Below are 24,056 nucleotides of genomic sequence, written 5' to 3' on the forward strand. Positions count from 1 at the left end.
GGAGGGTCAGCCTGTGTAAGACCCGGTTCCTTCTTAACAGGGCAAGGTAGGGAACCAGTGCGATGCAAGGCGGGCAAGGCAGGAGGGCTTTTTCCTCCCAACTGGTGTGCAATTGACAGATTCCAAGAGACCAGGCCTGAAAATAAATAGAAGGTGATCTGCCCATTGGCAAACAGGGTTCAGTTTCCACAATAAAACAAAACTTTAAAAAAAAAAAAACAACCATCTTGCCGCACTGGCTGGTCAGGTTTTGTTTTGTTTTTTGCCACCCACACCTCTCCCAGCCCTTCTGAAATGCGCTGAAAGGAACCTGTCGCGTTGTAACCCCTTTGTTCTTGGTTTTAACCCCCAGACCTGATGTTTGTACGTTGGCGGCCCTGGGAAAAACTTAAGCCCCCTATAATTCTGCCTGCTTTCGAGGTGGGGACCCCCGGGAAGGACACTAGTACTGTAGTCGTTTCGGGATTTTTTCCCCAAGTGGAACAAGTCACGAGTCCGCCACAGCGCGACTAGGCGGACTGTGGCTTTCAGGCCGGCGTTCTTGGTCCCTCCAGTTCCATGACGGCCGAATCAGAATAACTTCGAATATTTCCAGAAAAGGTAACTTTCCCAGTAAATCGGCCATTTGGGGCGGGCGGAAACCGCAACTTTCGCAGTGAAGGGGCAAATTTCTCTCGACGTCTCTCCTTAGACTCCAACCTGTTCGGTTGAAGGTGGTGAGTACGATTAAAAGCAAAGATCCAGTCGAGTCTCATTAATCTTTGTTATTATTTTCGAAAATAAAGAGAGAGCTTGAATTAGACCTTTCCCTCCACGCCTCCCGTTTCGGTCATGGTTCCCCCCCCCCTAAAATATCGTCTCTCCATTCAAAAGGAAGTCGCCTGGAATGAAATGGATAACTTTAACCATAACAATAAATGTTTATATGCCAGCATCTGTAAGCAGATGGCATTCTTACCACACAGCCAAATATGATCTGATCAAATTCCGCGGCCCGTGGTTGCTGTTTTGCTCCTTAAACGTGTCTCCTCTCTTTGTAAGCTGAACGCTGAAGGGATATACTAAGTCACAGGGGTATCCCGGATGTACCCAGACACGTGTCTTCTCTTTTCTCAAACCGTACTTAATCTCTAGCTCTAAACACATTTACCTGCAAAAAAAGAGAGAGAGAAAAGAAGAAGAAAAGGCCTTCGGTTCTATTGAGCTTAATAGGATTTAATTCTGAGTGCGGAAATTGTCCTTAGAAGGATCCTTGTTTCAAGTGAAAAGTTGTCTTTCACTTTTGAAATGTGAATCATTTATTTAATTGAGAAGCGATTCGGTTTTTGAGGATATGAAAATAGGGCTTTCCCCCCATTTTTTTCATATTTATATTTAACCCTGGTTCGTTCTCTGTTTTTTAGTGGATGGGGAAAAAGACACTTACTGGAACAACTCCATTATTCCAAAGCATTTGTCAGTGTTTGCGAACATTAATCTTTGTTGGTTACATTTGGGGCCACACATGAAATATTTTAAAGGCAATGGCCTCCGTTCAATGAAGGAATGATTTCCATAGGTTTAAAGAGCATCAATGTGAGGCAGTGTGTTGACGATTTGATTTAGCTTTATTTTTCATTTCTCTTGATTATTCAGCGGACAGTTCTTAACAGACATTTTAAAATCATGCTATCAGGACACATGCTTAACTCGCTTTCTCTCTGATAGCAATAGGATTTAAGCGTCCTTTTCCTTGAAGCGTTTACTGGAAAGTAAGAATCAATAACCCGACTAGAACTTGTAATTGTTGGTAGCTGTTGGATTAGGCGTAGAGAGTTTTAGATTTCCGTGTTTCATAGACAAAGAGAAACAAGTGGGCTTGTAATGTTGGTTTCTTTCAAATCCTCACCAATAATAATAGTAATAATGATAATAATAATGTTTTGAGTTGCATGGCTTTCCCCGCTTTCAGAATGTTGTTTCTATGAATATCCTGATACAATGAATCAACCCTACTCATCACCCTGAGCCCATCCGTTTGATGGAAAGCGATTAATATTTCCTGAACTAGGGCTCTTTAAATGAAAGGAAAGTGATTTTCGCCTTTCATTACTTCCTGAACTGCCTAGTCAATATCACTGTCGAGCTTTTCGTCCCTTGTATAGCTAAGGGCATAATAAGTCGATGTGCTTTTCCTTTTCAATTCTTTCCATAACATTGACAAAAACGAATCTTCAGTGGAAGATCTGCAATTAGTTTCAGTGTGATGGAGCCTGCAACTTCAGTTTTCACTACTAAAGTATTATTTCAAAGACCATTTTAAATGGGACTTAGTTTACAAATAAACCCTAATTCTGCAACATAATTTATTTGGGGGTGGGGATTTGCAATGCATAGAATTTCTCTTTGACAGACAAAGAAAAAGAGAGAAATAAAAAGACAGGATCACTTAGAAAATCTGTTATTACCAGACTCACACCCAGTACTACCCTAAAGGGCTGGAGATGAATAGGAATAGCAGCCTGCGTTCTTTGAATGTGTCCACACTGTGCAGTTACAGTAGCCTGAAGCTAGTTCAGCTGCCATCTCCCCATCCTAGGAATTTTTTGCTGGATAATTTGATTAAATGCTTGGAATTATTTGCTGCAGAGCTTTGGCACAGGCTGCTGAACTACGGTGGAAAAATCTGGTGCACCTCCCCAAATTATACATCCCACAGGATTCTGTAGGGACAGTACTATGGCAACTGAAGCGGTATCTAAATGCTATAATTGCGTGGTGTTGATACGCTCTTGTGGAACCATCTAGCCAGTTTTAAAGGCAACTGCTCCCAGGTTTGTATAGAAAACAAATACAATGTCCTAGCTACATTGAACTGTTGATAGCACAATCTTATCTTGTCTTCTCAAAAGTAAACCTTACTGAGTCCAGTGAGTCTTAATCCAAGGCAGACTAACATAAATAATTTGGTGTGTTGTATTTAAACTCACTTGAAGATAAAGTTAACATATCAAGCTACACTCGTATGTCGTATTTCTGCTTACTTTGTCTGTGGAAGCGTTATAACGATGTTTTTATGCTACCATAAATACCATATTGTGTAGACGGATCTCGCGAGGGCGAAGTTAAGATCTAGCAACAAGCAGACCCACCCATCGTGGCCATAAACGGCCTCCGGTCAAGGTTTACTCACGAGGAAATGGTTCTGCGTTAAATGAGACTTAGTTCTAAAGGTGCGGTGGCTTGCAGAAAGCAGCTTTACTTACGCCCGGATCTGGAATCCGCTGTACAGAGAATCCACCTCTTCTGCAATTTGACCGCAAAAAAATCAAAGAAGTTGCGAATGGGAGTTCTGGTTTAATTACGGTTGTTATTATGTTTTGGTGGAGAGGCGGTTGCAATGTGTAAAAGGAACAAGCTTAATTCTACTTTTCTTTTTAATAATAATAATAATAATAATAATAATAATAATAATAATAATAATAATAATAATAATAATAATAATAATAATAATAATAATAATAATAATAATAATAATAGTAGTAGTAGTAGTAGTAGCAGTAGTAGTAGCAGTAATAGTAATAGTAATAGTAATAGTAATAGTAATAGTAATAGTAATAGTAATAGTAATAGTAATAGTAATAGTAATAATGCTGATCTTGTTAAAGTACACAATTCTGCTTCGTCGCTGATTGACTTCAGGGCAACGGCAACCGAAAGAACGAAGGAGCTAGGACATCGCCATCCCTGGACAATAGACAAGGCTTCAGTCCAGACCCCGTTAGTGACGCTCCGATCCTTCCCAATGGAAAGCTGGGCGAAAGTGTCTGGAATGATCTCCCATCGATATCAGTGCTCGACTGCAGCGGGCACGTTCGCTTCGCAGGAAGCTGCGCGGCTCAATGGTTGAGGAGCCCCACTGGGTTCTGAGGCGGTGGGTGGGCTGCAGCCTCCCTTGCCTTAGACCCCACCGTGCTGTTCTGTTCACTTGTTTGCTTATTATGCCAGGGAGTTTCGCCATGCTGGGTTTGACCAAAGTGGGCATGCAGGCAGGAAACAGTGACTTTGCCAGGGCCGAAGAGTTAACTCTCCTCGCACGTCCCCATATGTGGGTCACAGCAGAGAGAAAGTAATCCCGGGGGTCCTTCATCTCCTGGGCCCTTTCTACCCCTTTCCGCTCCCCCACTTCTGAGTCTGGACTTCTCTTTGTTTTGGCAGAGGGGGGAGGAGAACGAGAGCCTCTGCTCGGAAAGCCTCCGTCGGGCCGAGGGCGACTCCTTCCCTTCCACCGAGATGCTTTGGCTCGGCAGCGTGGCTTCTGCTGCTGTAGGCTGGCTGGGGGGGGGGGGGGGATGACACGGGCCGCAAGGCTGCCGCGACACCTGCGGAAGGAAATGCCTAGCCGGGCGGTGGGGGGGGGGTGCGGGTTGATAGAGAGAGAGAGAGAGATTGGGATCCCGGTCAGCCTGGGTGGTCAGGCGGAGAGGAGGCCCCGGCCCTAAGCCGCCAACGCCACCGACCTCAAAAGAGCAGCGGCGCTGAAACCCAGCAGGCGCCCGGCCGGCTTGGTTTCCGCCGGGGCCAGACCTTGGCACCTCGGGCAGGGCGGAGATAGGAGGCGGAGAGACCCCTTCCGATGAGCAAAGGCAGCTGCGAGGCGTCCCGCTTGCCAGCCGCGGCAGGCTTACTCCCGAGTAGCCCCGCTGTCCCGCGTGGTCCTTTGGCGGAAGTCCGACCCCGCGGAGTTCAGTGAGGCTTAACTTCCTAGGAAATACGCGCGGAGCTTCAGAACATTTCTATAAACAGGTCGCTCGGACGTGTTTGCCTGCGTCCAAATAGAGCCGAGCCCCCGCTGGGTGCCTTACAACTGAAGCGGGAAAGAGGTTTCTCGCTTCTCTGCAGGAGCCAACTCAAGATTCCCAGAAAACAGGCGTGTAAACTAGACATCCAATGGCATAAGACCCAAGATCCACAAAAATCAGGGAGGTTTTTAACCATTGACCAGAAGCATAATTCTCAGTTATCAATTAAGGTTCTCGATTCCTGCTTTTAAAATACAGTACGCGCGCGCGCGCCCCGTGTTTTGTCCGCTTTAGTTATCTGCTTGCAGAGATTTCCAGTGAAAACACGACTTACAAGTTTTTGTAAATAAAAAATATTTAGTGGGAGGTTGATGCTTATTCTTTTGACTAGGACCTACAGTTAATTTTGCTTCTAGGCTATGAAAATTGTATCAGTGCAGCTTATATAAACAAGAGCTTAAATGAACCGCAGTTTAAGACACCCAGGAAAATAGAAAGTAATTTCTACTTAATATTGGAGCTATAGTATGTAAACTATAATGCCAGTATACCGTTGCTTAGCTCAACTAAGGATAAACGTATTGAATCAAACGCAAGTCAACACTTATATAAATATCATTAGATCAATGGATCTGTTTTAGTCAGTACTCTCAATAGGATATTGAAGATATTCTCAAAATATTGAGAAAATATAATTGTTTCACTCCCATGTATGTTTACACGGACATATATCCCATTAAAAGGAACCAGTGAACTTTCATAGCAAATTCTTAGGTTTCAGGTCCATGAGTCCTGAAAAGCTTGGTAGAGCCAAATATTTGAATATATTACTTTTCAAGGCTGTGATCAATGTCGCATCTGCTGGAGAGCAGATTGTACAAAAAGTGGTGAAACATCATATGTTTGCAAATGACTATAGGAAATATTGACAAATTACTGTACTATTAATGTTTAGTTCTGAACATTTTTGTTTTTGTATTCTGACTAATGGAATATAACAATAGATCCCTACTCAGAAGTAAAGACCACAGAATTCAATCGGATTTACTGTGAAGGGCATGCACAGAGGATTCAATTCTATATGTTTTCTATAATTTATCAAATAACAATTATCAATTTTAACACCTTTAAATGAATTCTACTGTGTAAAAAGGAAAAAAAGGACTGGACCAAGGAATTACAGTCATTTGGGGTTTTTAGTTTTTAAGAAATCATACACATGCAATTCAGGGTATGGTGTTTGGTTGTCAGGGGTTATAAATTTCAGATTAGAATGAGATGAGCATGACAGTATTTCTAATTATTGAGCTTGGATTTCTACTCCTCCATATCAAACGTGAGCAAATTCATTGTATAAACAATGATAAAAATTTTAATGCAGCCATCCCATATCTACTTACCTGAGGGTAAGACCAATTAATTCGGTGGGGACTGCTTCTAAGCAGACGTGTATAGGATTTCACTGCCAGTTACAGTTTCAGGAAGGCTAATCCTACAAATTAAAATAATAATAATAATAATAATAATGTCAGTGGTCCTCACTAGCAATTAAATGACAAAAAAGATCATGATTTGAAAAAGAATCAATGCAGGGCTTCTGCCCAGCTCGTTTAGAGGAGGAAAATGACTGCGACCTTTGTGTGTAAGAATTGCAATGACAGCCACGCTCTCTACTTTCTCCTTGAAGAGCTTGGGAGGGGGCGACGTGAACTTCAGCCCCATAAAGAAGTAATGAAACACATAGCGTTAGCAACGGAAATACAAGACCTGATCCGATACAGCCTCCCTTCCTTAAAAAAATCTTCTCTTCCTCTTTCTCTCTATCTCTCCCTCCCTCACACTCACACTCACACTCACACTCACACACACACACACACACACACACACACACACACACACAGAGAGAGAGAGAGAGAGAGAGAGAGAGAGAGAGAGAGAGAGAGAGAGAGAGAGAGACTAGGTAGATGTACTTGAGATTATTTGTCTTCCACTGGCTAGTATAATAATAATAATAATAATAATAATAATAATAATAATAATAATAATAATAATAATAATAATAATAATAATAATAATAATAATAATAATAATAATAATAATAATAATAATAATAACCTGAAGACTGGTAGCTGTTTCTGCGGTCAAGATGAACCAGGGTTTAGAGGTCATGCGGAAAACATGGAAATGGCTCGTCTTCGCTGAAGGTCCAGCAGGTTACTCGGTTGATAGGCTATCGTCCAGCACCTTCCAGAGACCGCTGCCTCAAGGCCGGCCTTGGCGTGGGATTGCTCCGAAACGACCTGAGAGCTTGTGTGGGAGACCCCGTCCCGGACGCTCCCGAGGCATCCCATTTGACCGGGGGTTGCCGGGGGGGGGGGGGAGGAGGAAGGAACCATACGCTCCCCTAACCGTTAGCTTTTTATAGTGGTCTCTCAGGAAGCTGCTCTATCTCCATCAAATTCCACCCACCCCACCTTTTGCATCATTGCATCTTTGTTTCCCTGGCTGTCTTTATATTCACACCTACGGAGGCGTCAGCGAAATCAATCCCTACCTGAGTGACATGTTTTTAAACATCTTGTCTGGAGAAAGCAAGCAGGCGAAATGCCAGAGGGACTTGCTTTCGAAACCCTGGGGGGAATAAAGGTCGCGAGGACGCGGTTCCACCTTTCACCAGGACCTATGGGGGAGAATATGTTGACTGGGCAGGGTGCCCGAGCCCCATTAATTTTAATTGAATATCACTTCCGTGTATTCTTAATTCTCTGACACGGTTGGCTCCTAACGATTATTAGTATCGTGAAATGTATGAACTGTACACTGTGTTCTTAGACAAGGAGAGGGTGAAAGCAACCCTTCCTTGTAAATGATGTTTTGCAGCGAGTTTTTGCGATCTTTCAAAGCCACTCTGCCACCTAAGTTCGCCAGCCTCTTCCTCTGGAGAAGCCTCGCTTGACTTCACCGAAGCTGCTGCTCGGTTTGGGGCGGCGATTATTTCTGACTTCCATCTGTAGTCACCATCCCTCGCTGCGCTTTGAGGAGCCCATACCTTTTCCGGATGAGATTAGTGTAAATCAGAGCGGAGAAAGGTGCCCCTTCCCTTTTCCTTCTATTCCTTCAAGCTCTACTTTTACTTTTTCTCCTCCTCGTTTTCCTCTTAAGCTGCCTCGTGCCTGTGCAAAGATGCAGCTCCTTTCCTGCGTGAAGGCTCTTGGTTTGTGCGTGTTCTTTGCTTGCCACCGAATTCTCTCCCACCAACCCTCCGCTTCCCACCCTTTCCACCACCACCCCCGCCCCGGTTGCTCCGGGACCCCCTTTGGCTTCAGCATCTGATTTCCTTGCTGGGGTGTATTCCCTGAGCAATGTGACTTCACCATGAACTCGCCCGTGCTCAGCTGGCTCCCAAGCGGGGTTGGGGGGGGGGAGAGAGAAGGTGTGGGGGGGGACTGAGAGAGAGCGAGCGAGCGAGCGCGAGCGCGCGCAAAGAAAGGGATCCTGACGAAAGCGGAACTCGCCAGAGCCCATACAAATCAGAAAAGAGCGAGTCCAGAAGAGCAGTGCGTGGATATCTGAGCCTGCGGATCAGAGACGGCGCTGGGCTGGCTTGCCTCTTGAAACCGAGACAGAAAGGCGGCGGCGGGGGGGGGGGAAAGAGACCCCAAAACCCACCAAGCTCAGGCTCAGGGTTTAAAGCAGGCAGGCGAGCTAGGCAGCTGGAGCAGAACTTCCTGCGAGATCTTGGGGGAGTCGCCGCCGGGATCTGGTGCGCCTGAGTGTGTGCGTGCGTGTTCGTGGAGGGCTTTTGCCCCTTGGGTCCCCACCGCCGGAGCCCTCCTTCGTCGAGGGCAGCAGCAGCAGCAGCAGCAGCAGGTGGGTGCCATGATGACCACCAGCTACCAAGACCCCCCTCCCGAAGAGACGGTGTCCCTCTTGCATCAGGCAAAGGAGCCCGGCCTCGGCGAGCCTGGAGCCAAGGGGGAACTGAGTCCGGCTTCCAACAAGACCTCCTCGGCGGCCTCGGCCGTGGCGGCGGCGGCGGCGGCGGCCGCCGCGTCGTCGGAGAAAGGCGACCCTTCGCAGAAGCCGCCCTACTCGTACGTGGCGCTGATCGCCATGGCCATCCGCGAGAGCGCCGAGAAGCGGCTGACGCTGTCGGGCATCTACCAGTACATCATCAGCAAGTTCCCTTTCTACGAGAAGAACAAGAAGGGCTGGCAGAACAGCATCCGCCACAACCTGAGCCTCAACGAGTGCTTCATCAAGGTGCCGCGAGAGGGCGGCGGAGAGCGCAAAGGCAACTACTGGACCCTCGACCCGGCCTGCGAGGACATGTTCGAGAAGGGCAACTACCGCCGCCGCCGCCGCATGAAGAGGCCTTTCCGCCCGCCGGCCGGCCACTTCCAGCCGGGCAAGAGCCTCTTCGGAGCCGCGGCCGAGGCGGCGGGCTACGGCTACCTCACGGCGCCGCCCGCCAAGTACCTGCAGGCCCCTTTCCTCAACGCCGCCGCCGCCGCCGCCGCCGCCTCTTGGTCGCTGGCCCAGCCCGCCCCGCCGCCGCCGCCCCCGCCGCCGCCTCAGGCGCCCTCGGCGGCCTCGTACGCGGCCTGTCAAATGGCGGCCGTGGAGGGAGGAGGCGGAGGAGGAGGAGGAGGGGGCGGCGGGAACGGCGGCGGGAACGGAGGCGGCGGGGCGGGTGGCAACGGCAGCCCGGGGAAGGGCGTGGGACTCTCGGCCGGGCCCGGGGTGGCGTCCGCCGGCACCGCCTCCGCCTACAGCCCTTACGCGCGCCTCCCGGCCATGGTGAACTCCTACAACGGCATGAGCCACCACCACCCGCACGCCCACCACCCGCACGCCCACCACCACCACCCGCACGCCCACCACCACCACCACCACCACCACCACACGGCCCAGCAGCTGGGAGCGGCCGCCGTGGCTGCCGCCGCCGCCGCCGCCGCCGCCTCGGCCGGCAGCCCCTCGCCGCAAGCGGCGCCCAACGGAGCCGGCGGCCTGCAGTTCGCCTGCGCGCGCCAGCCGCCCGAGCTGGCCATGATGCACTGCTCCTACTGGGACCACGAGAGCAAGCACAGCGCCTTGCACTCCCGGATTGACATCTGAGGGGAGCCGCGAGCGCCCGCCCGCCCGCCCGCCGGCCCGCGGAACCGAACCTCCGCCAACTGGCGCTGGAGAGAAAGAGAGAGCGAGAGCAAGAGACAGGGCAATGGGGGGGACTGTCCCTTGACGCACATCTCCTCCACCTTCGTCCCTTCCAAACGTGTGATCTCTGACATACTGATCTTGGATTTTCTTTCTCCGTAACTCTCTTGTCCACCCACCCCCTGATGCATACGGTAACATTCAGTGCCAAATGAGAAAACCGTGCCCCCCCGGGCAAATGTCTATGTATCTCAAATTATAAAGCTCTGTTCCTGATGTACGTGAAGGCAGCGTAAGTGCAGAGAATTTACATCTTCATCTTGCTCCTTTCACAAGCTTCGTTTGCTTTGTTCCGCTTGTCATTGCTTTGTAGAGTTAGCAGCCAGAGTTGTGGCAAATGATGAGCCCATGGTGAAATATTTAAGTTGGCCAGTTTGCGTCTTTTTTTCCCCTTCTTTCCTTCTTTCTTTGCGGGGGGCGGTTTTAACGTGTTAAGGGAGGACCCACTCTGGTCACCATCCTGAATGTATTTCCTTGGTATGCGTTACTTTGTAGAAAATAATGTGATATATTTGATCGTAATCAGCTTGAGAATCAAATATTAGTCCCATTATTTTCTAAGGAAATAGCTTGTTCACTCTTACCAAACAAGGTTCGGGAGCAAATAAAAATAAGAGGAAAAACTTAAATAATAGAGACACAGAAAGGTAAACTTTGCAAAAGTCTACGAAATTATATTTTTATTGATGCACAGGAAAGCCTGGCGTGTCACTAGCCTTACCTAGGTACTGTATGTACTGCCTAGAAAAATCCAGACATGGTAACTTTGTAATAGATCCCATTGCGAGAAAAAAAGGGAGGGGGTTGATTCAAGCAACAAGATGGGGAGAGGGCTGTACATCCTATTGAAATGAACTGGTGAAACCACATGGTTTAATATATATGACCCGTTGATTTCAATAGAATTAAGAAGCTACGGGTGCAACCGAGGATCATCTCCTTGATCTTAATGAGTTAGGATTGGAGTTAATAATTTACAAAGATGTCAGAAACCTAAACTAAAGTACGTCAGTTTCTTTGAAATTGCTTTTATGAAAAGTGAACTGGCTCGGGCGCACTTCAGTGAATGGAAAATCAATGGAAAAAGTGGGATTTCACGCTACCTTGTGTGGCTTTATCGGTGACTCCGATAAAGCCACACAAGGACTCTGTCGTTCGCTTCTTGTCATTATTATATTCCAGTCCTACTGGATGTACCTGATGCCAATATTAAGTCTCCTGGTTTGAACAAGATTTAGTTGCTTTTCTGTTTAAGGACGGGACCACTTTAATGGCGATGAAATAAATGTTTTAGGGCGGTGGCCTCAATGTCTGAATTAAAATACGTACTTCAATGTTTAAATTAAAACCCAAAATAGGATTCCTGAACTGACTGCAGTCCCTAAGAAAATTTGATATAGAGGGTGGGGAGAGAGTCTTTCTTTTGAAAATATTGGCCAATGAAGAATTAAGGAACAAGAGAAAAACTTTTAACTCCTTTAACTCTTTCCTAGCCTGTTTTCACCATAAATTGTTTTCACAATCCACTGTGATATCAAGTTTTGGTGGTGGTTCTTATGGGGGAGGAGGGGGAATTGCACTTCTTCAAAGCTTATGCTGCCCTGCAAAATAGTACTTATTTGGAGACTGTATTGAACAAGAGCACCCTTTTCCAGGATGTCTAAGTGATTTAAAACCCGAAGGAAATTTGAGAACAATTGTTAGTATAAATGTATGTACATTTTTTAAAAATAGAATGTGTCCTTCAAGATATAATATTTTTATGCGAAACTAAAATATTTGGACAAACTAAGTCTGTTTCCTGAAATAATAACGGAGACTATTTTTCCAGATATATTAATGTTATTTTATATATATATATATATTTCCTAATGGATGTTAAGAGTGATTTTTATATTTTCTTGACCCAGATGAATTTGGCTGTAAACAAATCTTCTATAGGTTATTTTCAGCTACTTCTTTTCTTTAATTTTTCCATTCTGAAGTACCTCAAAGAGATAATTTAGAAAAGTGTGTCTGTAAATTCTGGGGGCCAGGCCTAGCGATTTCCTACATGTTTGTTTATATGGATAGGTATTTTGGTATTGTGTCATTCTGGGACCAATTTTTCTAGAACAACCCAGCACTTTTATTGTATATCATAGCTCTGTGTAGTCGCCAATAAAATGTTTTCTTTCCTCTTTTAATACCGTTTCATTTTTCATTCAGATCCCCACAAATCAAACACTGAAAAAAAAATCTTTTTAATGTTGGCATATCTGCTCAGAGAATTCTTTAAAGTGAGACTTTGGTAATTGGTGTGGATTTAGCAGTATATTGAATGTTTGTATCAATACGGATGGAAGGAGGCTCTGTGATTGTAGTTAGAATCCACCCCCCAAAATCTCTGCCTTTGTGGTAAACTTTCAAAGCAAGGGACGGGTAAGACCGAGAAGATTTATAAATGATCTAAAAAAAAGTTTTTGAGTATTGAGGGTTTTTTTCTTTGTGGTCACCTGGAAAAAAATGTGGAAATAATTCTTCCCTTTTGGCGGCCCTATTAGGGATTGACTGTTGAATTAAAACCGGCTTGATCCTAAGTGTGTTTATTTGCAAGATTAATGGATTTACTCCCAGGTAAGTTCCTCTGAAATCAATGGTGTTTATTTCCAAGAGGATACGTTTATGTTCAGGGTACCTACAGCCTGGTCTTCTCAACTAAAATTATTCGTAGGCAACTCACACTGATTTTGGGGAGGGGGCTTACTCCTGAACATGTTGCATAGCATCGCTATTCAAATCTAACCTTGTTTATTTCGAGGTACTGTATAGCCAGTTGAAAGTAATGGGACATACTTCGGATGGTGCGCGAATACGATCAGATTTCACACATTCTTTGGCCAGTTTGAAAAAAGGTTTTAGAAAGAAAGGTCCAGACAGGGCCTCCATGTACTGTAGTTACTGAGCCGAACTAACGGGCGTTCCTTGCCTTGGGCGATCATTGCTTGTACAATGTTATTGGTCTTTAGCCTCTGGTATTAATGGATGCGCGCCCGCGCAATTTGGGGCCTAAATCGAAGAGACGCCCTGCGACACTTGAAAATTAAATGCATAGGAGCATGAACTTGATTGTTTTTGTTTACAAGAAAACAAAGATTCGTGTAGAGGTCACTGAAGGTGTAACTGGCAAATATCAGAGATGGAGGAGGGGAATAGAATATGAGAGTGGAGAAATAGCGGATTTTCCTCTTTTGTTTTGTTTTGAATTTCAAAGATCAAGGCCGCTTGGGGAAAGATCTTCTTTATGTAATCTGTGAGGATAAACAAATACACAGAGAGAGAGAGAGAGAGAGAGAGAGAGAGAGAGAGACTGTCGTGCGATTCCTAAGCATACTTGCAGCCCGGTTCTAAAGAAGCAGGCTTTCTCGGATATAAATTCCCGTGAGTTCAGTGAGACTTCCTTCTTTGCGGGTAGGTTGGAGGATTACAGGGTCTGCTTTCTTTTGTCCCCCCCCCTCCGCCACCGCTCGCTCTCCCCCCCCCCCCCCCCAGAATAGCTAGGGCTGACTTCCAAGCAAATGTTTTAGATGAAAATGGCCCTTCTTAACTCCTGTGTTTAGGGGGGATTTGTGGTCTCAGTGAACGCGGTTTTGCGGCTCTGGCTACTGCTTCTGTTATTTTCATTACTATTGCTGCTTTTGCTGTTATTTGTGGCGAATGGTCTCCTTTTGGCCCATTCAGGGCCTTTTTTTGTTGGTGTCCTTTATTCCGGGCTCCTCCAAGCATTTATATAGATGAAAGAAGCCTCCTTCCCCGCAGCTATTCAGAGGGCGAAGTCTGACTTTCCTATAACTCTTCTTCAGCCGCCGGTGATTTTTTTTTAACTTGGTACTCACGGCAGTGAGATTTTTGAGTCTCTCGCTGCTGTTTCTGAATTACTTCCCTGCACCCTTACAAGACCGATATTGCTCACTTCCAAAGTTTTGATTTAAACTCAATTTGCTTTCAGACAGGTGCAGTTTTATGTTATAGGCAACCAGGTGTGGAGGAAAAAAGACTTGGGGAAGGGAATTCTTCGGCACAGGAGTGTGTTTTGTTTTGTTTTGTTTTGTTTTGTTTTGTTTTGTTTTGTTTTGTTTTGTTTTGTTTTCTTTCTTTCTTTCTTTCTTTCTTTCTTTCTTTCTTTCTTTCTTTCTTTCTTTCTTTCTTTCTTTCTTTCTTTCTTTCATTTAAATGTCCAGAGCAAGCATTTAACGGAGTGTGGATGGCTGGAGAGTGTTGGTCAGTCCTGGCGTTTAATCCTTTTTAGTGACACTCAAGTCTCCAACCCAAAAAGCAAAACCTCCCGCTCATTCCTTAACCAAATTAAAGCCAAGGAACGACAGAATGGCGGGTTGGCCTGTAAATCTCACTGGGGGTAAGTCTCACTGAACTTCGAGGAAGACTTATTTCTGAGTACTGTGGTGTGCAGGCATCAAATATCGTTGTCAGTGCTGAGATCCTTAGACCATTTCACCCCAGAACAGCCTTCCGAGGAAGAGATTATCTGAGCTCCCCTCATACATACTTTAGCCACGGTAGCGGTAATCTTTCCTCTGTTAATAAGAGTCTGATATGCTTGTATTTACAAAATGAAAGGAATGTACAGGGAACTGAGACAGTTCGCTTGTGCTGCCTCCTTTCGGGTGCATAGGAGGGATGTGCAGTGAAATCCCTGGAACTGCCAGGTATCATTTGTAGGGCTTTGGCTTTACTGGCTAATAGGAGAGAATTATTGCTGCTGCTTTTTTTTAAGAGAGAGAAACAGCTTGGCAAAATGAAAGGCAGGACCAGTTCTCAACACCCCCCTCTGTTTCTTACATATACACGGGCACGCAAAATCAGTTTCACGTAAGCCCCAGAGAGAGACCAGCAGAGTCCATTCAAAGCTGAAAAGCTTCGCTCTTTGGCATAGAGACAGTCCATATGGTGAACGTCGTGGGCCTGACCTACCTTGCGCGAATAGATTCGTGGCAATGTGGCTTGGGCAGGAAAACGTCCCGGGACTAGTGTCCTTGTAAGGCTCTCAAGTTAAATCTTCTGGCAGAGGGCTTTTATTACTTCGCTTGTTCACCATCTGCTGCCAGCCTGGGAGCACCGCTCTGACTAGCAGTCTGCGCCTGTCTCCGTGGCATCCAAAAGGCTGAAAAGTCGAGAGCCCCTTCTTCGGCTATGCTCTCCTAAATTGTCCTTGACCAGCCCCTATGAGAGGATTCTGCTCTCTGAATTCAGCCTGATCTCCTTTTCTAAACTGTATGCACACCGTCCCCGGAGTAAGCCCCGTTGAATACTGTGGGATTCACTTCTGGGGAACAGGATTGAGCCAATAGGTTGGTTTCTGCACCCCTAACAGTACACGTTTGCCTTTCTGTTCCCCTTTTACTGAGAAGCAAGTCTGAACCCAGGTAGCTGAAACTTAACTTCCAAAAAAAAAAAAAAAAAAAAAAGACTGGGCGCAGTGCCTTGGGAATAAACTCCACTGCCATGCGTGGAGATCACTTCCGAGTAAGCATGTCTGGAATCGGGCTCAAAGTACTATCAAGAGGAAATAATTTTTCCCTATATTTAAAGCTTACTCCCCAGCAGGTTCTTTGCTCCCTATTAAAACATGTCAGTCCCTATCTAATGGTTTCATTCTGCTTTTGGAAGTTCCGGGTAGTGTGTGTGTGTGTGTGTGTGTGTGTGTGTGTGTGTGTGTGTGTGTGTGTGTGTGTGTGTGTGTGTGTGTGTGTGTGTGTGTGTGTGTGTGTGTGTGTGTGTGTTAGACCTGAACGTTAGAATGAAGGCCAGACATCCTCGGGTGTTTTAAGTGTATTTTGAACGGGTGGGGGCTCTGCTTGTGTCTTCTCAGTTTAAGGGGCGCCGGTGTGGCTTCATCTCCCAAACACCCAGCCCCAAAGTGTTTCTCAACCGAGTTAGAAATTGTAAGTAAAGAGAGTTCAGGAAGGGGAGGGGGAAGTTCCCGCCACTGAGTTGTATGGAAGCGGATCTTGCCCATGATTGTTTTGCGCTCTTCAAATGCGTGCCCGGCTTTCCAAGCCGCCCCCCACCCCCACCCCTTATGCTGGGATACCTTAGTTTATGGGTTATGGAGACCTGCTCTAAAAGATTTTGGTCAATGAAGATATTTTTGGTCAATGAACCAATGCGTGGTTCTACCCAAGCCGCAAGGCAAGGAGGTAGCCGGAGTCTGGGCGCTCTTTCTGGGGAGAGAAACGTCGTGACTGAAGTCGGAAGACAGGCGCTTCGTTTGCCACTGGACAGACTCCGGCCATTTCTGGCGAAAGGCCTTTGTTGATTCGGCTTGCCACCCAAGGCACACTGGTAGTGCCCTGCAATCCTAACCAGGTCAGAAATTGGCCCCATTTCAGTCAGGCAAATAGCTATAGGAGTTCAACCAGACTAGGCACAAGTATCGTTGAAAACGGTACGCCTGTTGAAAAGAGTGAGCTAAAAATCGAGCCCCATTAGCAGAGCACCCATGTCATGCCGAGAAAAGCGTTACACTGTGTGGCCAGTTTGTAGACACCGGAGTGTCTTCGACCTTCTTAAATATCCTGCCTTCAAGCCCCCGTACCTGCCCACACGCACACACCCAAGTGGAGATGCCAAGGGTGCAAGGACTCAGGCTGCAATCCTCTATATCCTCTTTCCTGGGGGAAAACTCTGTTGAGTCCTGTGGGGCTTAACTTGTGCATAGACCCGGCAGAGGCGTGCGGGTTCCATTGCCTCCCTCAAAGCCTGATCCTGCAGCCCTTCGAATCAAGCAAAAGTATAAGGGGAGCTCCATTTACGGTCAAGCCTGTCTCCGTTGGAGGTGAAGTCCTAGACTACCTTCAGCCTGTGCGTGTTCACCAGCATTTTGTTGGAACGTTGTGGGTGGACTCTTGCCCCAAAAAGGAACTTTTCTCAGCTCTGGTCGCTTCAGCCAAGGCGATGATTGCTTTTCTTCTTCTTCTTCTTCTTTTTTTTTTTTAGGCATCTCGGTGGCTTCCGCCAATACGGGCTTTATCCCAGCTCTGAACCAGCAGCCGGGAGAGAACGGCGAAGTAGTTGAGACGTTAAGATTTATTGCGCAGGGAGGACTTAGCAGAGTCATAAATGTCTTTGGGAAGTCGACACGCGCCTTGTTAATATCAGTGGGAGTCGGGAGGTAAAAAGAGAGGCTTGTCGACATTGTGTGGGAAGAAAACTGTAAACGGTTTCTCAACTGGCTGATTTTTTTTCCCTCTCCAGTTTTTATCTCTCTCAACTCACTCACTCGCTCACTCACTGACTCAATTTTTGTACACACTGAAGGCTGGGAGTGAGTAGGGGGAGGGTTTGCAGGAATGTCTGAGCTAAGTTCGGAAAAGTTCTGTAACTAAACATAATGCCAATTACAGAAATGTAAAAGCCGATCCAGTTTTACGCAGAAAAATGTAAGCACGGTTTGATATCTGTGGGAGGAATTGCTGAAATCCATTTGGATGAAGATTGCTTATGTTTGCCCAGATCCTGCAGTCGAATTGTCGAAAATATCTTTATAGTATTCTGCTTTTCCCCTCTCACTGGTCCCGCCCTTAATTATGAGTATAGCATGCAAATGTTTAGAAAAATAACATTACGGCCTTATATACTGTATTTGATTATTTGGATGTAAGCCTCATTTAATTTAATGAGAGTTACTCTTGAGTGGACATGTGTAGAATTACCTGTATTGGGCCAGTAATATAAGAAAAATAGGGAAGCTTTGGAGTTCAACAAGACCCTTCTAAATCAGACGGGGAGGCATTTCTGCATAAATGTGTTTGAGAACAAGTCCAAATGAAGTCAAAAGGGGTTAAATAGTTCCCCGGGTTGCGATCCTAAGTATGCTTGTTTGGGACTAAAGAGGACTGACCTTACTCCTGAATAGACATGTATAGAATGGAAGTGCCCCGAGCCAGGAAAACAAAGCGTTTACTCCTTCAGGCTTCGAAAGGAAATTGGCAGTAGACGAACTTAAGAAAAGAAAAGAGGAAGCTGTTCTCCGGATTTGGAGGGGGGGGGAGAGGACATAATCATGAGAGGAGCCGTATAAATATATTAAAATAAGAAGCCCCCCGCCCGCCCTCCGCTATCCTTAAATAGTATCTATTAACTGGAAACAGCTTTGTCTATAAGATTAGTAAACGTGAATAGCAGCTTTGAAATTAAGTGGCTTCTTTTGGGGCATGTGGTAAGAGAAGGTCTCTGTTCTTTTCATCGCAGATCCGTTCTGAATCGGCTACGATATCTGTGAGCAAGATCAGCCAAAATTAGACACTCCACCAGTCCAATCTCTTGCATGTTTATTCGGAGCGATCCCCCATTGCGTTCAGCAGGGCTTAATCCCCTGTTCTGGTTCCATTTAACCGCCTGGCCCCGAGCCTCCTTGGCCAGCATCCTGTTGGGAGTACTAAGGAGGTCAGATCCATTGAACCAATGGGATTTACCTATGTGTTGACTTACCTTTCAATCACTGCTTCCGTGGGTCTACTCTAGTTGGGCCTGGCAACTGATTTAGAACTTAGGGTCTCACCAGTGAACAGTTTAGGCAGTGCTGAACACTAAACTCCTTGCAGACCGATTTGGGAATAAGTTCTACGGAGAGCAAAAAAAAAAAAAAAAAAAAAGACGACTTCCAAATAAACAGAGAGAAGGACAGAACTGTAATCACGCCCAAATGTCAGTGTTTTCAAAATGTGTCTATGTCTGGTTTTTTGTTTGTTTTTAAATGACTGTTTTGTCAAAATCGGACTTTAAAATCTAAAAGTTTAATTGATGTCTTAATCCTAATACAGTTGACCCATTGAATGGACGGGATTGCTAAATCATTACTTATGTAAACGTCATTGATTCAAAGGGTGTTCTCCGGATGGGAGCAACAACCAAATTTTGCGGGAGATACTCAAACTCAGCAGTCAGAAACAAACCTAAAAATTAAACTTGCTTAGGGAAACACAGATACGAATACAGAACTGTTTTCAAGTGCGGTGATGTAGAATTGTGGTCATGGAGTAAATGCATTATTGTATTCGCGAAGGCTTTATTATTTGTACTGCTCTTCTAAATTTTTGGGAGGGCTACCCATCGGGGGGCCTATATGCATTCTGCTTAGGAACACAAGAGGAGTCCTAAAAGATTAGACTAGGTCCCTCTCTGGCACACTATTCGGTTTCCACTGTTGCAAACAGCTGCCCACTGCCAAATTCACTGGCATGAGCCCATTTCAGTGGGGATCCTTTCCGCATCCTAAACATAATCCCACAAATAACAAAGGGGCATTTAAATTGCGAGCAGTTCCAGGAGGTTTTATAGGTGCAAGACGGTGTAGCGGATGGAGTAGTCCAGGTACTTAAGATGTAGCTCCAGTGGCTGAAGTTATGGTGGGAATGCATGTTTCTCCTCTTGGCATTCCTCAAATGAAAAACAAAAACAAAACAAACAAAAACCACCAACAATAAAATAATGGGAATAAAGTTTGGCAGCACCTCCTTGTCCTCCTTCGGTCTTTAACAAGACTTAACATGAAAAGCCTTTATGCACGTTTTGGTATGACGAAAATGGCTTATTTTAAAAGACGGCCTTTCTGTCTCCAGCTAGTTGTAGGGTTTTTAAAATCTCTCTTATAACTATCAGTAGACCTCTCCTCAATAATCACTTGTAAATTCTGATATTGTATCCGATCCAGATTAAATAACCCAAGATCGAATGGTTTCAGTGCGGATAAACTGAAAAAGCAGGAATAACAGCCTTTCTCTAGACATTGAGTTATATTAATGCTCTGGTTCAAGGTACAGACACGTAGTGCAATCCTAAATACAGTCCGCTGAATTTACTGAGTCATATTCCACCCCATGCTTCGGGTTGGCTTTTCAACCCGCCTTAAATGCGGTTCCTCTCCTTTTAGATTATTTTTTTTGTCACCGTTTGGATCCCAAACTTTCGAGCATGGGTTTAAATAAATAAATAAATAAATAAATAAATAAATAAATAAATAATTAAATAAATAAATAAATAAATAAATAAATAAATAAATAAAATAATCCGGAGCACCGCTTTCCCCTGTTGTCCGGAAGGGCCTGATCTCCAGCTCATTGTATCCGACGGAAACTTGCCTCGGCTTTCATTAACCTGTTTTTCACTTCCCTTAAAATGGAGATGAATTTGTTCTCAGTATTTACAGATGTTTCTGTCTCTCCCCCCCCCCCGGTGGCATATAACATTGGCCGAAGCCAATGCAGGACTTCTGGACATAGGAGGGTAGTAGGCTAAATAGCATATTGATTTATTGGTTCACTCATTCCTTCAGAACATGTATAACATGTTCATTTAGACTGCATGGCTTTATTTTTACTGGCATCTCCTTTTGGTCTTCCACATTTGGTCTTGAAATAACCGGTCACATTCATTTGATAAAGCCATTATGCGGACAGATGAGCGAATATCTCAGGAGTGTTAACCCCCTCATTCGTGGGCTGTCGGACCTCAGTTTAGAGAGCCGGTATAGTTCTGTTGAGGTCCATGTAGTTGATGCATGATAGCAGTATTGCCTTGAGGGTGGCTTTTTTCCTCCCCTGTGCATCAGATTGTACTTCGAATCGATTTATAGCCTAGTAAATAATCCGTTTTAACGGATTATTTAGGGAATCACTAGTCCTCTTAATGACAGGAAAATCAGGTGGTGCCCCTTTATTGTCAATGGTATCTCTGAATCTGATCTAGTTTTTGCAGGCATTTTAATAGCGGTTTTTGAATGGGATCGTTGTTTTCTCAAAAACGTTGTGTGAACATCACCGCAAAGACACACAGAAACATTTTCTCCTCCCTTCCAAATAGATAGTTTTATTTCCTCCAGCGAGATGAAAGAGGGGGAGGGGGAGGGGAAGTAGACCAATTGTTTCCTGCTTTTACTGACGTGTGAAGGGCACTGTTGTTCTGGATCAGATGCTTTCGGTCCTCCGTATTGTTTATTATTCAACGGGAGTTTTCCGGTGGCGCTCTCCCCAGCTCCCCCCCCCCCACGCCACATCTCAGGTCACGTCCTGACTTGCGTGTGTACACAGATAAATCCCCACTGAACCGGGGGGGGGGGCAGTTGTTGAAGCTGAAGCCGTTTAGCTATCTAGGAGGAATGCCCCCCTACCCCATCCCCAAATTAAGGGTTTTCAAATATTTAAAAACAAAATTGAAGGGGCCTTGAAGAAACCTTGATCAATGTTGGTAGAATATCCACCCAGCCCTTTCGTCTTTGTTTTAAGAAACAACCCTAAAATGGGATTCTCCCCCGCCCCCGCAAAGGTTGCAGTCAAAAATGAAAAGTGACGGACCTGAGAAAGAGACATTTGAAACCAGGTTGACTGTATTGTTCAGAATGATTCGGGCACTGCTTGCGAAGACAAACACGGCCAGGTTCCTGATCTTCTCTGTCACGTGTGTAATTTCGCGCAGGTACTACTGGGGAACAACTGTGCACGTGTGCATTCGGCTGCTAGGCTGCTCTGATGAATATGAGGGAACTTAATCCCAACTAAAGGGACATGAGGCAGGTTCTTCCCGCCAAGAGTAATCCTTAAAAGCCTTAAAAGCCAAATCGTCTTGAAAAAAATGCGGCAAGAAGAGCCGCAACGTCTCATGCCTTCCTATTCCACGTGGCTTCTCCAGCTGGAAAATGAATCCAGTTGCCCGGGCAGCCCTGTGGATTTTCAATGCCAGCAGAAAACACCTTCTAGATCGCGTGTCAGGCAGACAATCGGTTACTGGAAGCTGCAGAGGAAGGTCGGGGGAAGAGAGAGGGGTGCCGAGGGAAAGGGCCTAGCCGCGATGAGATCCCCTTGGTGGCATCTCTCTGTTGTGTAGAGGCCTCCTTGCGTGATAACCATGGGACAGATTACACTAGGATAAAATCAAACGGCCGATCTGTTCCTGAGCATTGCATCGACGCTGTGAACCGTGATGCTCTTTTATATTTAAATTCTCTCCATCTGCTTGATTTCTTCCTCTCCTCTGCAGTGGAGCCAGCATCGGAGAAATGCAAGGAAGAGCATCTGTATTATTCATTCTGGAGCATTTGATGATTAAAACCCGGCGGATGCATCAGGCAAAAGGGGACTTCATATTACTTCTAAAATGTTCCAAGGAAACTTCAGCTGGTCTCAATCAGGTCTCCCAGAGATCATCCAAATCTTGTATAATTGTTCCTTTTGAAATAGGTCCCTGCGATTACTGATGTGGAAACAACGATCAGTCGAAGGCATACTTGGGGGAAAGAGCAACAAGTTCACAGTGACGGGGGCATTTCTGGGTTGCCAGCGAAGTAGGGATTGCAAAGCGTGGATCAGGATTGCAGTCATTGACTCAGGAGTAATACAGTCCCTTCAGACACGCCAAGAGGATCCACGTGTGGCGAATAAATGATCATCATTTTAAGGGGGGGGGGAGGAGGAATCAAGGGAAACCTACAAATCCCCACTCAAGGCAGTAGGACTGAGTTTACTAGTAAACTTCCACAAGGAGGAGGCCGCGTTAATAATAATAATAGTGTGCAGTCAAGTCAATCCCGACCTATGGGGACCCTTTCCAGGGTTTTCTAGGTAGAGAATACTCAAAAGTGGTTTAATCAGTCCCTTTTCCCGGGGGCGCCCTGGGATTGTGCAGTCCTCTCCCCAAGTTGGCCGCTCCCCAGCAGACATCGAGGGGAATCGAACTCCGAGCCTCCGGCTCCGCAGCCAGATACCTAAACTACCAGACAGGTATCATAGGGAGGTTCTGAGAGCTTGTTAAGCTTTCCTGCAAAGCAACACGAAAATTCTCCGGGCAGCCTGCCAATACTCCGCACCAGGTTTGTTTTTTATCGGTATGAAAAATGGCTTGAACTGCTAGTCGGTTTCCTCCGTGAGCCGAGGAAGGTCCGATCCTTCGCTCGTTGACTCCTTTTGAAGAGATTTAACTCGGCTTTCACATGTCTGGGAAGTCACGACGGCATCCTGTACTCCTAAGCCCTATTGAGTTCAACAAGACCTGCGGGTGTCCTAGCCAAGTGGGCATCCCGGCACCCTGACTAAATGAAGGGTCCGCTGCAAGTTACCCTGCGCAGGATCCGACTTCTCTTTTGTGAACACGGGAGGAGACGTTGTCCTGGGCAGCCGGCTAAATTGAGAAAAAAGATAGCCAGATCCCCCTGGGAAGGCCGGCCCTGGGGTGGCTCCCCGCCCCAAGCAGGCCTGCCCAGGAGGGCGGCTGTGAGAGCCAGACCAAGGCAGCTGGTATTCTGCTAGGCCCGGTTCCCTGGGCAGAAAGAAAGGGGCCCTTTTGAGTCCTAGGAAGGCACCCCATGTCGAAGTCAGCCCACTGGGCCTCCCGACAGGGAAATCATTTATTTGAGCTTGGGAGGTTATCCAGGGATTCAGACCAGGACTCGCAGCCTTCTTTTTCCTTAGAAATTAGTGACCGATGGGAGCCAACCAGGCCGGCACCGTCCTAAGTCTGGAAATGGGACTTCTTTCGACTCCAGCTCCCAGTATCCTCCAGTCGGCCATCTAGTTGATGAATTCTGGGAACTGTGGTCCAAACAGGTTGCCTAGAGTGGTCTATCGACTAGATAGGCGGGATATAAAATAAATAAATAAATAAATAAATAAATAAATAAATAAATAAATAAATAAATAAATAAATAAATAAATAAATAAATTTTGGAACCTCTGGCTTTAGACCTGAAGGCGCCGTGAGGCCTTTGGGCCGGGGCCCGGGCAGGGAGAGGGAACAGAAACGGGAAAAGTTACTCTTTGGACTCCAGTTCCAAAACCGGGGACGTGAGCCAAAGAAGTCCGCTTCCTCTTTTCAGCTTCTTGGTTAGGACGGTTCAATAGGGCACCGCCGCCTCTTCCGCGGCCACAGGCTCTGCTTTCTCGTAAGTACTTAAGCCGGAGCTCAAGCGCATCGGGGCGCAGGGTTTTTCATAAGACGGCGCGGCGATTCCCAACATGAAGCTCCCAGTTGCTTACCTACCTACCTACCTAGAAAGAAGCCTCCTGAATA

At 46.0% G+C, this 24,056-nt stretch overlaps 1 protein-coding gene and 1 long non-coding RNA gene across 2 annotated transcripts; one reads left to right on the forward strand and one right to left on the reverse strand.

The window, feature by feature from the left end:
* Positions 1-250: 250 nt before the first annotated feature.
* Positions 251-6,497, reverse strand: LOC110078728 (uncharacterized). Its single transcript, XR_013543637.1, has 3 exons — positions 6,416-6,497; positions 6,182-6,273; positions 251-1,150 (listed from the first exon to the last, which is right to left on the reverse strand). It is a non-coding gene; the product is annotated as an uncharacterized LOC110078728 (long non-coding RNA).
* Positions 6,498-8,227: 1,730 nt separating this feature from the next.
* On the forward strand, positions 8,228-12,184 carry FOXL2 (forkhead box L2). Its single transcript, XM_072995951.2, has one exon. The coding sequence runs from the start codon at positions 8,661-8,663 to the stop codon at positions 9,897-9,899; it is 1,239 nt and encodes a 412-aa protein (XP_072852052.2). The 5' UTR covers positions 8,228-8,660; the 3' UTR covers positions 9,900-12,184.
* The last annotated feature ends 11,872 nt before the right edge of the window (positions 12,185-24,056 follow it).

This window comes from Pogona vitticeps, chromosome 3, assembly GCF_051106095.1.
Source record: "Pogona vitticeps strain Pit_001003342236 chromosome 3, PviZW2.1, whole genome shotgun sequence".
Taxonomy (NCBI): domain Eukaryota; kingdom Metazoa; phylum Chordata; class Lepidosauria; order Squamata; family Agamidae; genus Pogona; species Pogona vitticeps.

Bases quoted from the DNA above. Each gene is read 5' to 3' on its own strand.
- FOXL2 (XM_072995951.2), top strand. From the start codon at position 8,661: ATGATGACCACCAGCTACCAAGACCCCCCTCCCGAAGAGACGGTGTCC.